The sequence below is a fragment of the Lipotes vexillifer genome, unplaced genomic scaffold (assembly GCF_000442215.2).
Source record: "Lipotes vexillifer unplaced genomic scaffold, Lipotes_vexillifer_v1.1 scaffold182, whole genome shotgun sequence".
NCBI lineage: Eukaryota > Metazoa > Chordata > Mammalia > Artiodactyla > Lipotidae > Lipotes > Lipotes vexillifer.
The window spans coordinates 8,292,185-8,306,245 of NW_006798798.1; the positions used below are offsets into that span (position 1 = coordinate 8,292,185).

The 14,061-nt window shown below is 45.4% G+C and overlaps 1 protein-coding gene across 2 annotated transcripts in view; it reads left to right on the forward strand.

The window, feature by feature from the left end:
- Positions 1 to 14,061, forward strand: part of RYR1 (ryanodine receptor 1) — a 117,724-nt gene that overhangs the window by 89,054 nt on the left and 14,609 nt on the right. For both annotated transcript variants that reach the window (XM_007471074.1, XM_007471073.1), the window contains one exon: positions 12,055 to 12,396. In XM_007471074.1, coding sequence (XP_007471136.1) covers positions 12,055 to 12,396 — 342 coding nt within the window. The remainder of the gene's footprint in view (positions 1 to 12,054; positions 12,397 to 14,061) is intronic.

The following is a 14,061-nucleotide window of genomic DNA, read 5'->3' on the forward strand; positions in this document are numbered from 1 at the left end:
TTTTTTTCCTTGTCAAGGATCCAGTCCAGGATCAGGGATTGCATTTAGGCATCCTGTCTCTTTAGCTCCCTTCAGTCTGGAACCCTTCCTTGATCTGTCTTTGCCTCTTATGATCTCGATATTTTTGAAAAATAGAGGCCAGTTGTTTTATAGGATGGCCCTCAGTGTGGGTTTGTCTGAGTTTTCCTTGTGATTCGATTCAGGTTATACGCCTTTGGCAGGAATATGAGAGGAGGGCTGTGTCTTTCTCAGTGCATTGTATCAGGAGGCATGTGATGTTGGTTCTTCCCATTACAGTTGGTGTTAGCTTGGTCACATGGTGAAGGTGGTGTTTACCAGAGTCTCCACTATAATGATACTATTGTTCCCCTTGGTATCTTGTGAAGATGTACTTTGAGACTCTGTACATATCCTGCATACCCTCGCAGGGTTAGCATCTATCAGTGTTACTTGTCTCAACGATTATTACTATGGCAGTTGATAAATGGTGGTTTTCTAATTTCCCTGTACCCTTTACCTTTACTAGGTACCTTTTTTCATTTTATTGCAATATGGTTGACTTACCATATTGCAATAAAATGTTGTGTTAATTTCTACAATATAGCAAAGTGATTTGGTTATACATATATATACATATATATATATATATATGTATATATATACTCTTTTTCATCTTCTTTTCCATTATGGTTGATCATCACAGGATATTGAGTATAGTTCCCTGTGCTATAGAGTAGGACCTTGTTGTTTATCCATCCTACATGTAATAGTTTGGATCTGCTAATCCCAAACTACCAATCCTTCCCTCCCCCACCTCCCCCTCTCCCTTGGCAACCACGAGTCTGTTCTCTATATCTGTGAGTCTGTTTCTGTTTCACAGATATGTTCATTTGTGTCATATTTTAGATTCACACATAAATGCAATCATGTGGTATTTGCCTTTCTCTTTCTGACTTAGTTTGCTTAGTATAATAATCTCTAGGTCTATCCATGTTGCTGCAAATGTCATTATTTTATTCTTTTTTATGACTGAGTAATATTCCACTGTATATTTGGACCACATCTTCTTTATCCGTTCATCTGTCAATGGACATTTAGGTTGTTTCCATGTCCTGGCTATTGTAAATAGTGCTGCTATGAACATAGGGGGGCATGTATCTTTTTGAAATATAGTTTTCTCTGGGTGTATGCCCAGGAGTAGGATTGCTGGATCATATGGCAACTCTATTTTTAGTTTTTTGAGGATCCTCCATACTGTTTTCCATAGTGGCTGCACCAATTTACATTCCCACCAACAGTGTAAGAGGGTTCCCTTTTCTCAACACATTAGGTACGATTTTACTGTAAGGGAGAGTTTTTCCCTTTTCCTCCATTTATTTATTTGTTTGTTTGTTTGTTCATTCATTCATTCATTCATTTGTATGGGTATAGACTCATGACTCCTTATTTTATTCTAGGGATTGCAATCACTGTTGTCCGTCAGCATTTAAATAAACCCAGGGTCTCCTGAGTTGAATACAAAGTGCCCCATGCCTCCCAGTTGTCTTCTGAGAGCCTCCCTGCCTCTCTGTCTCCCCGCTTCTCAGCCACGCCTCCCAAGAGCTATCTACCCTCACTCTCCTTTCTCACCTCCCACTCCTTCCCTGATTCGGGGCTTCTGTCCCTGTCACTCTCCTGAAACTACGCCAGCTAAGATCATCAGTGACCTCTTCACCCTAAATCTCTCCTCTGACCTGTCATCTTGGCAGCGTTTGCCACAGTCGGCCATTTCCTCCCCCACGGCAATGCCTTGATCCCCTGGGCATCTGTGCCACGCATTCCTGGGACCCACACCTTCCCTGCCAATCCCTCGCAACCTCTTTTTTTTTTTTTTTAACATCTTTATTGGAGTATAATTGCTTTACAATGGTGTGGTAGTTTCTGCTTTATAACAAAGTGAATCAGCTATACATATACATATATCGCCATATCCCCTCCCTCTTGCGTCTCCCTCCCACCGTCCCTATCCCACCCCTCTAGGCGGTCACAAAGCACGGAGCTGATCGCCCTGTGCTATGTGGCTGCTTCCCACTAGCTAGCTATTTTACGTTTGGTAGTGTATATATGTCCATGCCTCTCTCTCACTTTGTCCCAGCTTACCCTTCCCCCTCCCCGTGTCCTCAAGTCCATTCTCTAGTAGGTCTGTGTCTTTATTCCTGTCGCCCTCGCCGCCTCTTAAACATCGCTGTCCCTGAGCCCTGCACCTTCAGGAAGAAGAGCTAATATGTATCATGTTCTCACTCTGTGCCAGATCCTGTGTGTAAATGAATGTTAATTTACAGTAACCCTTAGGTAGTAAGGACTTTTTTTTTTTTGGCTGCGTTGGGTCTTCGTTGCTGCGTGCGGGCTTTCTCTAGTTGCGGTGAGCGGGGGCTACTCTTTGTTGCGGGGCGTGGGCTTCTCACTGTGGTGGCTTCTCTTGTTGTGGCAAGGCATGTGGGCTTCAGTACTTGTGGCTCATGGGCTCTAGAGCACAGGCTCAGTAGTTGTGCCACATGGGCTTAGTTGCTCTGCGACATGTGGGATCTTCCTGGACCGGGGCTCAAACCCGTGTCGCCTGCATTGGTGGATTTTTAACCACTGGACCACCAGGGAAGTCCCAGTAAGGACTCTTTTTTATTCCCATTTTGCAGAAGTGGAAACTGAGGCACAGGAAGGTTAAAGTGCTGTGTTTAAGGTCACACAACTGATAAGTAACAAAGCTGGGATTAGAACTCAGGCAGTCTGGTTCCAGAGTACACTGCCTCCCGATTCATCCACTAATCTAGCCTAATAAACAGTCAGTGAGCACCTCCTGGGTGCCAGGCCCTCTCTGGGGAGTCCCAGCTCGACTCTCAAGACAGGCAGGTTAGGGTGAGAGTCTCAGTAGGGACTGCAAGAGAACCAAAAAGGATGATGCAGGAGCTAAAGTCGCATCATTTATAATTTTAAAATGGCTCTGCTCAGCAAAGGAAACCATCGACAAAAAAAAAGACAACTGGGCTTCCCTGGTGGCGCAGTGGTTGAGAGTCCGCCTGCCGTTGCAGGGGACACGGGTTTGTGCCCCGGTCCAGGAAGATCCCACATGCCGCGGAGCGCCTGGGCCCGTGAGCCATGGCCGCTGAGCCTGCGCGTCCGGAGCCTGTGCTCTGCAATGGGAGAGGCCACAACAGTGAGAGGCCCGTGTACTGCAAAAAAAAAAAAAAGGCAACTTATGGAATGGAAGAAAATATCTGCCAACCACATATTTAATACGGGGTTTAATACGGGGTTTAATACGGGGTTAATATCCAAAATATACAAAGAAGTCATTATAGCTCAAAAGCAATAAAACCAATAACCCAATTTAAAAATGGGCAAAGGACCTGAATAGACATTTTTCCAAAGAAGACATACAAATGGCCAACAGGTACAAGAAAAAGTGCTCAATATCACTAATCATCAGGAAAGTGCAAATCAATACCACAGTGAGATATCACCTCACACCTGTTAGGATAGGTGTTATCAGAAAAACAAGAGATAACAAGTGTGGCAAGGATGTAAAGAAAAGGGTATCTTTGTCCATTGTTGGCGGGAATGTAAACTGGTGCAACCACTATGGAAAACAGAATGGAAGTTCCTCAGGAAATTAAAACAGAACTACAGTAGGACCCAGGAATCCCATTTCTGGGTATCTATGCAAAGGAAATGAAACTATAATTGCAAAGCGATGTTTGCACTCTCACATTCATTGCAGCATTACTCACAATAGCCAAGGTGTGAAAACAACCTAAGTATCTGTCTATGGATGAATGGATAAAGAAGATGTGGTATGTGTGTATGTGTGTGTGTGAAATATCATTCAGCCTCGGATAAGGCTGGAAATCTTGTCATTTGCAGCAACATGGATGAACCTGGAGGGCATTATGCTAAGTGAAATAAGCCAGCCAGAGAAAGACAAATACTGCATGGTATCACATATGTGAAATCTAAAAATAAAAGTCAAACTCAGAAACAGAGAGTAGAAAAGTGAGTGGTTTCCATAAGCTGGGAGGTGGTGGAAAAAGGGAGGGGTTGGTGAAAGGGTACAAACTTTCAGTTATAAGGTGAATTTTTAAAAAATGGGTAAAGATCCCTCCTGACGATTCAGGGTTTCACAAATCACAAGATTTGATGTCATGTACACAACATTTTGTAGCTCAATATCTGTTTCACAAAGTTACAATCTGTAACTTTAAAAGTGCATTGGCTTTACTTTTTGAATAAATAATACATTCACATAAGTTTTAAAGTAAAATATAACAAAGTATGAAGTGTGAGAAGTCTCATTCCCACCCCTTTCTCAACCTACGCTTCCTTCACCCCCACTGCTGTGAGTAAGCATTAGTTTCTTTTGTGTCCTTCTCTCATTTTCTCCAGATATTATTTTCCTCTTTTCTTACATAATAGGTAATAAGCTATATACATTGGCCTGTATCACTTAACAATATATTCTAGAGATATAGGGAGTGTCCTGATTATTTTTTATAGGTATCCAGTACTCCACTTTGTGTATATATTATGGTTTATTTGATTATTCCCTGTTGATGGACACTCACTTTTTCCCAGTCTTTTGCCATTACAACACATGCTGTCATTAGGGTGGCCATGGATAGTTGTACAAGTTGTGCACTGTACAAAGGTGCCGTTTATAGGACAGATATTGTAAATTTGTACTGCTGATTTCCAGCAGATGGAAGTAAGAGTGTTGAGGAAGGTTCCATATGGGCCACTAGCAATGCTGGCTAGAACAACTACCTTTGTATGTACATCACTTTGTACATGCAGTTATATCTAAAGGTAAACTTCCAAAAGTGGGATTGCTGGGTTAAAGGGTAAATTCATTTGTTATTTGGACAGATCTTGCCCTGCATTTTTCCTTCTCATTAGCAAAATGTGAGACTGCCTGTTTTCCCACAGCCTGACCACCAGACCACATTGTCAAATATTTGGATTTTTGCCAATCTGATAGGTGAAAAAGGGTATTGAGTGAAGTTTTAATTCACATTTCTCCTGTTACGAGTGCAATTAGGCATCTTTTCATGTTACTTCTTTTGTATTACTTGTTCAGTGAACTGACCATGTCTTTGGTTTACTTTTCTATTGGGATGTTGGTGTTTTTCTTCTTGATTTCTATATTTGGCTGATTATAACTTTGTTAGTGATATGAGGTGTACTTCTTTTTTCTAGTTCATCATTTGTCTTTTGACTTTGCTTATGGTGGTTTGTTTTGTTGGTTGGTTGGTTGGTTGGTTGGTTGGTTGGCTTTGGGGGGAGAGGGTTGGCCATGCATAAGACTTGATTTTTATGTAGAAAATCATTTAAAATATTTTATTAATTTTTAACAGAATAGATAATACAGGGATACAGTCCTTTTGTAGAGAAATTCAGAACTTATAGCTATGGTTGAGGTTACCTTTGGTCCCCATACCCAACCCTACTCTCATCCCGCCTCTTCAAAGGCTGCCACAGTTATCCTCTAGATGTTCATATCTCTGGACATTTATTTCTGCATTTCCGTTCATATGTAAATCTTCACTGAAAAATATATAGAGGGCTTCCCTGGTGGCACAGTCGTTAAGAATCTGTCTGCCAATGCAGGGGACACTGGTTTGATCTCTGGTCCGGGAATATCCCACATGCCACGGAGCAACTAAGTCCGTGTGCCACAACTACTGAGCCTGCGCTCTAGAGCCCGCGAGCCACAACTACTGAAGCCTGTGTGCCACAACTACTGAAGCCTGCGCGCCTAGAGACTGTGCGCTGCAACAGGAGAAGCCACCGCAATGAGAAGCCCGCACACCGCAACAAAGAGTAGTCCCCGCTATCAGCAACTAGAGAAAACCCGCGTGCAGCAGCGAAGACCCAATGCAGCCAAAAATTAAATAAATGAATAAATAAATAAATGTTTTAAGAAAAGAAAAAAATATAGAATTATTTTAGGGCTTCCCAAGTTCTTCCTGGTTGACAGTGTTCTTGACAGTTTGCAAAACATGTCTCCAATGGTAAGTACTTTGCAGATTCCAAAACATCTACTACAGTTTGGAAAGCCCTTCCTGATGGGTGAAAACACATTTCAGGCTACTAATTTATTCTTAGTTAGTACTATTTTGTGGTTTTCTTTATTGTTTTTTATTAGCAAATGTTTTTGTACCTATCTCTAAATTAAAAGACTTCCTTTTAAAAAACATCTTTATTGAGATATAATTCATATGCTATAAAATTCACCCATTTAAAAGGTACAATTTAATGTTTTTTTGATATATTCACAGAATTGTGCAACCATCACTACAATCTAATTAGAACATTTTAATCACCCCAGAAAGAAACCCCATACCCTTTAGCAATCACTTCCATTTCCCCGACTCAGGCCCCTGGCAGCTAATCTACTTTCTGTCTCTATAGATTTGCCTATTTTGGACACTTCATATAAATGGAACTATACAATATATGGTCTTAAAAAGCTTTCCTTCTGTTTAACGAACCACAATGTCATTATCACTCCTAACTAAAAACAAAGCAATAATTAGACAAAATGAAAAAGATCCATAGTTCATTAAATCATCAAATGTCTGGCCAATGTTCACATTTCCAGATCTTCTAAAGACCACATGTAATTTTTTGTAATTTCTTTGAAGCAGGATCCAAACAAGGCCACCCAGTGCTATTGGTTGCTATTTCTTAAATTCTCCTTTTTTTAAAAAAAAAAAAATTATCTACTTATTTATTTTTGGCTGTGTTGGGTCTTCGTTGCTACGTGTGGGCTTTCTCCAGTTGCGGAGAGCGGGGGCTACTCTTTGTTGCGGTGTGCAGGCTCCAGTAGTTGTGGCACATGGGCTTAGTTGCTCCACAACATGTGGGATCTTCCCAGACCAGGGTTCGAACCTGTGTCCCCTGAATAGGCAGGCAGATTCTTAACGACTGCACTACCAGGGAAGTCCCTGGTTGCTGTTTCTTTAAACCTCCTTTTATCTACTGCTGCCCCTCCATCACTTTTCCCTTACCTGGCAGTTTATCTGATGGATACCTGGGTTGCTGGTCCTGTACAGCAGCACTGCCCGATAGAAATACAATGAGAGCAACACATATAATTAAGAAATTTCTGGGACTTCCCTGGTGGTTTTATTTAACCTACTCTACCAAGATAATATTTCAACATATAGTCAATGTAAAAATTATCAGATATTTGAAATTCTTTTTTTATACTAAGTCTTTTTTTTTTTTTAAGGAACATTTATTTATTTATTTATTTATTTATTGGCTGTGTTGGGTCTTCGTTGTTGCATGCAGGCTTTCTCTAGTTGCAGCGGGAGGTGGCTTCTCTTGTTGCAGAGCACGGGCTCTAGGCGCGCGGGCTTCAGTAGTCGTGGCTCGCAGGCTCTAGAGGGCAGGCTCAGTAGTTGTGATGTACGGGCTTCGTTGCTCCACGGCATGTGGGATCTACCGGGACCAGGGATCGAACCTGTGTCCCCTGAATTGGCAGGTGGATTCTTAAGCACTGCGCCACCAGAGAAGTCCTATACTAAGTCTTTAAAATCCATATGTATTTTACACTGTCAGCACATCTCACTTTGCACCAGCCATGATTCAAGGGCTCAGTAGCCACACGTGATTCGTAGCTGTCATTAGATAGGACTCTCCTAGTTGTAGAGTTTCCCACAGTTTTGACCTGGCTGATGCAACTTTGTGGTGTCATTTAATGTGTTCCTCTGTCCCCTGAATTTCCTGTAAACTGGGACTTGGGTCAAGAAGCTCAATCAGATTCAGGTTTGGAGTTTTTGTTTTTATTTTTATTTTTCACCAACACCTTCCTTTGTGGTGCTTCATATGTCCATCAAGAGGCACATCCTGTCCCGTCATCTCTCCTTTTGTGATGTCAGCAACCACTGATATTCAATGCCCAGACACATTAGTTCATTAGAGATTGAAAAATGGCAATACTCTCATTTCTAAATGTTTGACCTTTACCAAACATCATATGGTTTCCCAAACCCAAAGCATCATATGATTTCCAGACTCTTTACAAATCTTTGTATTTTACAATATGCTTTTCAATTTTTTTATGGTTTAAAAGAACAAGGTTAGGTTTTTTTTTTTTAAAGGACTTCTTAATTTTCAAAAAGTGTAACAAAGTTAAAAAGTCTTTTCAGTTTTCAAGATGCTTAACTCATTTGACAAATACGCATTGAGCACGTACTGTGTGTAGCAGTGAACAAAACAGAGGCTGACAGCCCAGTGGGGAGGGGCAGATGAAAATAAGTAAAGAAACAAAATAATTTCAGGTTATAATCTGTGGTTTGAAGGAAGTGAGCAGGGTAGTGTGCAAGAGAGCATGCGTAGAGTAAGCCCTGTAAATTGGGTGGTCAGGGAAGGTCTTTCTAGAAGAGGACATTGAAGCCAAGAGCTGAAAGCTACCCTGTGAAGGTAGGGGAGGTTGTGGCATCCCCAGGAAAAGGGACAACAAGTGTAAAGGCTGAAAAGTGGGAATAAGAGGGATGCAAAGGAGGCCAGTATGGCTGGAGAGGGCTGTTGGGGGCGGGGAGAGGAAAACTTCAAGTCTGAGAGGTGAGGGGGGCAGATGTGCTGGCACTGGTTGGCTGCAGGGAGGACTCTGACTTTTAACCTGAATGAGATGGAGCTAAGGGAGGATTCTGAGCGGGGGAGGAATGTGACCTGACTCAGATGTTCACAGGGTCCCTCCAGCTGTGGGTGGGGGGGAAGAGACTGTGGGGATAGAAGAGGAGCAGGGAGACCAGGGAGAAGGTTGCTGTGAGGGTCCAATGGGGGACAAAACCAGGGTAGGGGCCATGGAGGGGGCAGAAGTGTATGTGTCCTAGATCTTTTGAAAGTAGAGCTGACAGATTTGCTGATGGATTAGGTGTGGGTAGTGAGATAAAAGAAAGGAATCAAGGATGACTCAAAGATTTTAACTTAAGCACCTGGGTGGGTGGTGATGCTATTCCGGAGATGGGTAAGACTGTGGGAGGAGAGGTTTTGAAATCAAGAGGTCAGTTTTGGCCATTTCCACAAAGAGATGTCAGATAAGGTTTCCACTGTTAAGTGTATGGATTCTGGGGAGCAGTCAGGACTGGGATGTAGACTTTACCATCATTGGCATGGGATGGCTTTCAGAGGATCAGGCCTCAATGTCATCTCCATGACAAGTGTATATCTCAAGAAAAGCGTGTAAATTCCAGGCCTCGAGCCCCTCCAACCTTTAGAGGTCTGGAAGAGAGGGAGACTCCAGCCAAGGAAACTGACAACAGTCCGAGAAAAAGGTATTTCAAAAGAAGGGGATAGGCAAATGCACAATGTGGAGCATGGTTGTGGGGGGTCAGATTTTAAGAGGGACAGTGTCACACTGTATCATAAGGGAAGGAGTCAGGTTGATGGCGTGATGGTATAAGGTGAAGAGTTCCTGTGTGATTATGTCTCCACACTCTGTGGTTTCTAGAGCCCTTCATGATTTGCAAAGCATGTTACTCATTTAGAAAGCATTTTGCAAAGTTCTTGGCTACAAAGCATTTTTTAAAGCCAGAAAATTTCGCTTCTGTTCATACCCCAGAGCAGTGTTTCTCAAACCATGTTGCAACCCATCTGTTGGTCATGAAATTTAGTTAAGTCATGACCAGTGTATTTAAAAATAAAATAGAATAGAACATTGCAGAGTGTGTTACAGAGCGAAAGTCAGAATTGTGTCGTGAAAACTTTTTTTTTTGAGTCACATTATAAAATGCATTCTTACTATAGGTGTGGTCAAAACATTTGAAAGACTGCCCCAGAGAACCTCTTGCAAAGAGTGCATTGAAGATCGGTACAAGAACGTTTAATGAAAGTGTCTGTAAAGTTAAAAACTGGAAATAAACTAAATGTCTGTCATCAGGAGAATAGATAGAGTGTTGTGTTTATAAAACAGGAATACTACACAGCAGTGAAAATGCATTCATTTGATCTATATTTCAACATGGATAGATCTTGAAAACGTACAGCTACGTGAAAAAAGCAAGTTTCAAATTACATGATTATAATTATAATATTCTTTAAATCAAAATAATGCAGAGGATACCAAACTTTTTGTGTGAGAAAATGACAGAATATAAGTAGTAGAAGTACTGACACGTCTTTTTTTATTGAAGTGTAGCTGATTTACAATATTATATGTTTCAGGTGTACAACATAGTGATTCAATATTTTTATAGATTATACTCCATTTAAAGTTATCATAAAATATTGGCTATGGGCTTCCCTGGTGGCGCAGTGGTTGAGAGTCTGCCTGCCGATGCAGGGGACACGGGTTCGTGCCCCGGTCCGGGAAGATCCCACGTGCCGCAGAGAGGCTGGGCCTGTGAGCCGTGGCCGCTGAGCCTGCGCGTCCGGAGCCTATGCTCCACGATGGGAGAGGCCACAACAGTGAGAGGCCCGCGTAATGCAAAAAAAAAAAAAAAAATTGGCTATATTCTCTGTGCTGTACAATATGTCTTTGTAGCTTATTTATTTTATTCATAGTAGTTTCTATCTCTTAATCTCCTATCCCTATCTTGCCCCTGCCCCCATGCCCTCTCCTCACTGGTTTGTTCTAATTTGTTCTCTATATCTGTGAGTCTGTTTCTGTTTTGTTATATTCATTCATTTTATTTTTTAGATTCCACATATAAGTGATAACATACAGTATTTGTCTTTGTCTGACTTATTTCAGTAAGCATAATACCCACTAGGTCCATCCATGTTACACATAGTTCTTTGGAAGGATACACCAACTCCTTGGTGGTTACCTTGGGGGAGGGTGGGGGTAATGGAGCAAGAGAAAGGTACCCAGAGGGCTCCAATCATACCTGTCATGTTATAGTTCTTACATATATAGTAGCTGAAAATATGTTCTGGGGTGATGGGCATACGACTTTATTCCCAGTTGAAATTTGGAGGCCTCCATTGTGTCAGGTGCCAGTTTTTTAGTTGCTGGAAATGGTAGGATGGGGGACCAAAGGGCCTTGGGGAAGGGGCAGAGGTGGTGGCATGTATCAGTCAGGGCCCTAGCTGTAAGAGGGCTGGCCTGGAGGAAAGAGTAATTATCGAACTCAGGGACAGAAGGAGCTGTGTGGACAGGATGGCAGAACTGACCTTTGGTGGAGAGATACAGCCAGCACAGGGAGGGAGCCGAGGACAGAAATGCCACAAGTCCATTCTCCTGCTGCTCCCCGACCTCAGCTGGACAGGCCCCAGCTGCAGCCAGAGGGTCAGGAAAGCCTCTGGTACAGACCACAGGTGCCATCATGTCGGGGGGAAGATGGGTGGAGAGCAGGCCTGCGGGGACTCACCAGGATGGCAGGCAGGGAGCTTGGGGCAGCATCTCTTTACCAGCTGCTACACAAGTGCTGAGTTTTATCAATTCACATCTTACCATCTCTGAAAATTGACTTTATCTGACAGTGGATGTTTGCTCAGCTTTGTGGAAATGCAGCATTCAGTATTTTTTTTTAAATAAATAAATTTATTTATTTACTTTTGGCTGCATTGGGTCTTCATTGCTGTGCGCGGCCTTTCTCTTGTTGTGGCGAGCGGGGGCTACTCTTCATTGCGGTGCATGGGCTTCTCATTGCGGTGGCTTCTCTTGTTGCGGAGCACGGGCTCTAGGTGCACGGGCTTCAGTAGTTGTGGCACGTGGGCTCAGTAGCTGTGGCTCGCGGGCTCTGGAGCGCAGGCTCAGTAGTTGTGGCGCACGGGCTTATTTGTTCCGCGGCATGTGGAATCTTTCCAGACCAGGGCTCGAACCCATATCCCCTGCATTGGCAGGCAGATTCTTAACCACTGCACCACCAGGGAAGTCCCATAACATTCAGTGTTTTAATAGCTGGTACAGCCTCACCCATACCAACCTGCTGGGCGTCAGCCTTGGGTGCTGGTTATATGATTCTGGATTTTTCTCTCCTTATGAAAAGTCCATAGTTCTTTCGGGAAAGGCATTGGGGCTCCCTAGGCCACCCCTCTGACCTCCCCCGCTCACCCCTGCCCACCCTCCAGGCCATGGACAGCCAGAAGCAGTTCACCGGTCCAGAGATCCAGTTCCTGCTTTCGTGCTCCGAAGCGGATGAGAACGAGATGATCGACTGCGAGGAGTTTGCCAACCGCTTCCAGGAGCCAGCCCGCGACATCGGCTTCAACGTGGCCGTGCTGCTCACCAACCTGTCGGAGCACGTGCCTCACGACCCACGCCTGCGCAACTTTCTCGAGCTGGCTGAGAGCATCCTCGAGTACTTCCGGCCCTACCTGGGCCGCATTGAGATCATGGGCGCCTCCCGCCGCATCGAGCGTATCTACTTCGAGATCTCGGAGACCAACCGCACCCAGTGGGAGATGCCCCAGGTCGGTGGCCCTGCACACGCGTATGCTTGCCTCCCGGGGCTTCGGGGCATGCTCCTGGCACGCTTGGACCACACGTGGGGCTGTGCACACTTCGCACATCCGCTCTGCAGACCCTGGTGTGCCCCTGCTCCGCTCGTGCAAGCCCATGCCCACCCTTCACACGTTGTATGGGTGCTGCTGTGCCCTTGCGCACCCCTGATTGTCCCATGCCCACCTCGTGCAGACTCGGCATGGACATATACCCTTATGCATGCAGCAGCGTCTGTGGGCCCTCACTGTGGCTGCGCGCACGCCACGCCTGCCACTTGCACACTCACCGTGGGGGCTCTAGGGTGCCCTGATGACTGGTGACTGGCATTTTGTGCCCCCAGATGCCCTCTGAGTTCCTAGCACACAGTACCCTTCCCACTTATGCTGGGCCCACACATGCGTGCACCTCTCTTTGCACACTCACTCTGAGGATGCCAGTGTGCATTCCTGACACTCACTCTGAGGATGCCAGTGTCCATTCCTGCAGCCCTGCCATGCCATATGGTTGACCGCCCTCACTCATTCACCCACACGCGCCCTGGCACACGCATGCTCATTCATGAGCACTTGGACAACCCTCACCAACTCACCCACAAGAGTCCCTGCGTGTCCTTGGTGGCCAGGCCTACTCCTTGACCTGATGTGCCCCGAATATGCCCAGCCTACAAGTGTTTGAATGCCCCTTACACGCTCACTTGCTCCAAAGTACGCTCACGTAGCCCTGGCACACCCCCAGCCCACCTCACACACTTAGCCTGCATGTGGTTCCCATCCCCCATTCTCTCACCCTCCCATGTGCCCCTCACGCACGCTCGGCCCCTGGCCCTGCCCCTGCTGTCCAGGTGGCCCTCCTGCCCACACTCACAGTGCACGCCGAGCCTGCGTGCTCCTTACCTGCCTCTTGCACTCCCCCTTCCCTGTTACTCCTCAGATGCCCCCAGGCACCTGCACACTCCTCCCACTTGCTCTTAGCACGCCCTTCCCACCTTAACACTCACAGTTCATGAGACTTGCACTCCCACCATCTCCTCAACACCTGGGCCCCTTGAGTCTCCTCAGTGACACCTGGCTCATGCACGCCCGGGCTTGTGCCCTACCCTGAGCCCTGCCCTCACATTCTGGGCCCTCTTACACTGACTCCCGGGTCCTCTTGCACACTCATCCTGCCGCACATGCACTGACCATATGAATTGCAGACCCCTCCCACATTTACACTCCCCACCCGCGGTTTCACCCAGGCCCTTGCATGCCTGCCCCGTATGCCCATGTCTGCCGAGCACAGTGAGCCAGGCACGGCCACATTCTCCCCATGTCCTCCCATGCCGCCACGCCCTCCTCACACCCGATTCCTCCCTTAGTCCCGGTGCCCTCTCACAAGGCTCTTGCACATCGGCCCTTTCACATACTCCACCGGAACTCCCAAGGTTTTGCACACTCACCTGTGTCCCTTGGAGCACCACTGTATACTCATCCTCCTCTGCAATCTGGCTTAAAAGCCGTTGCATCGTCCTTGCACCCGGGACGTCTGCACATCCCTGCCTCTGCAGGAAGCCCTGGTTCACCACTGGCCCTTCACACTCTAGTACACCCTGTGGGAGCTCCGTCCCTCACGTGCACTCCACGTGCACACTCTTT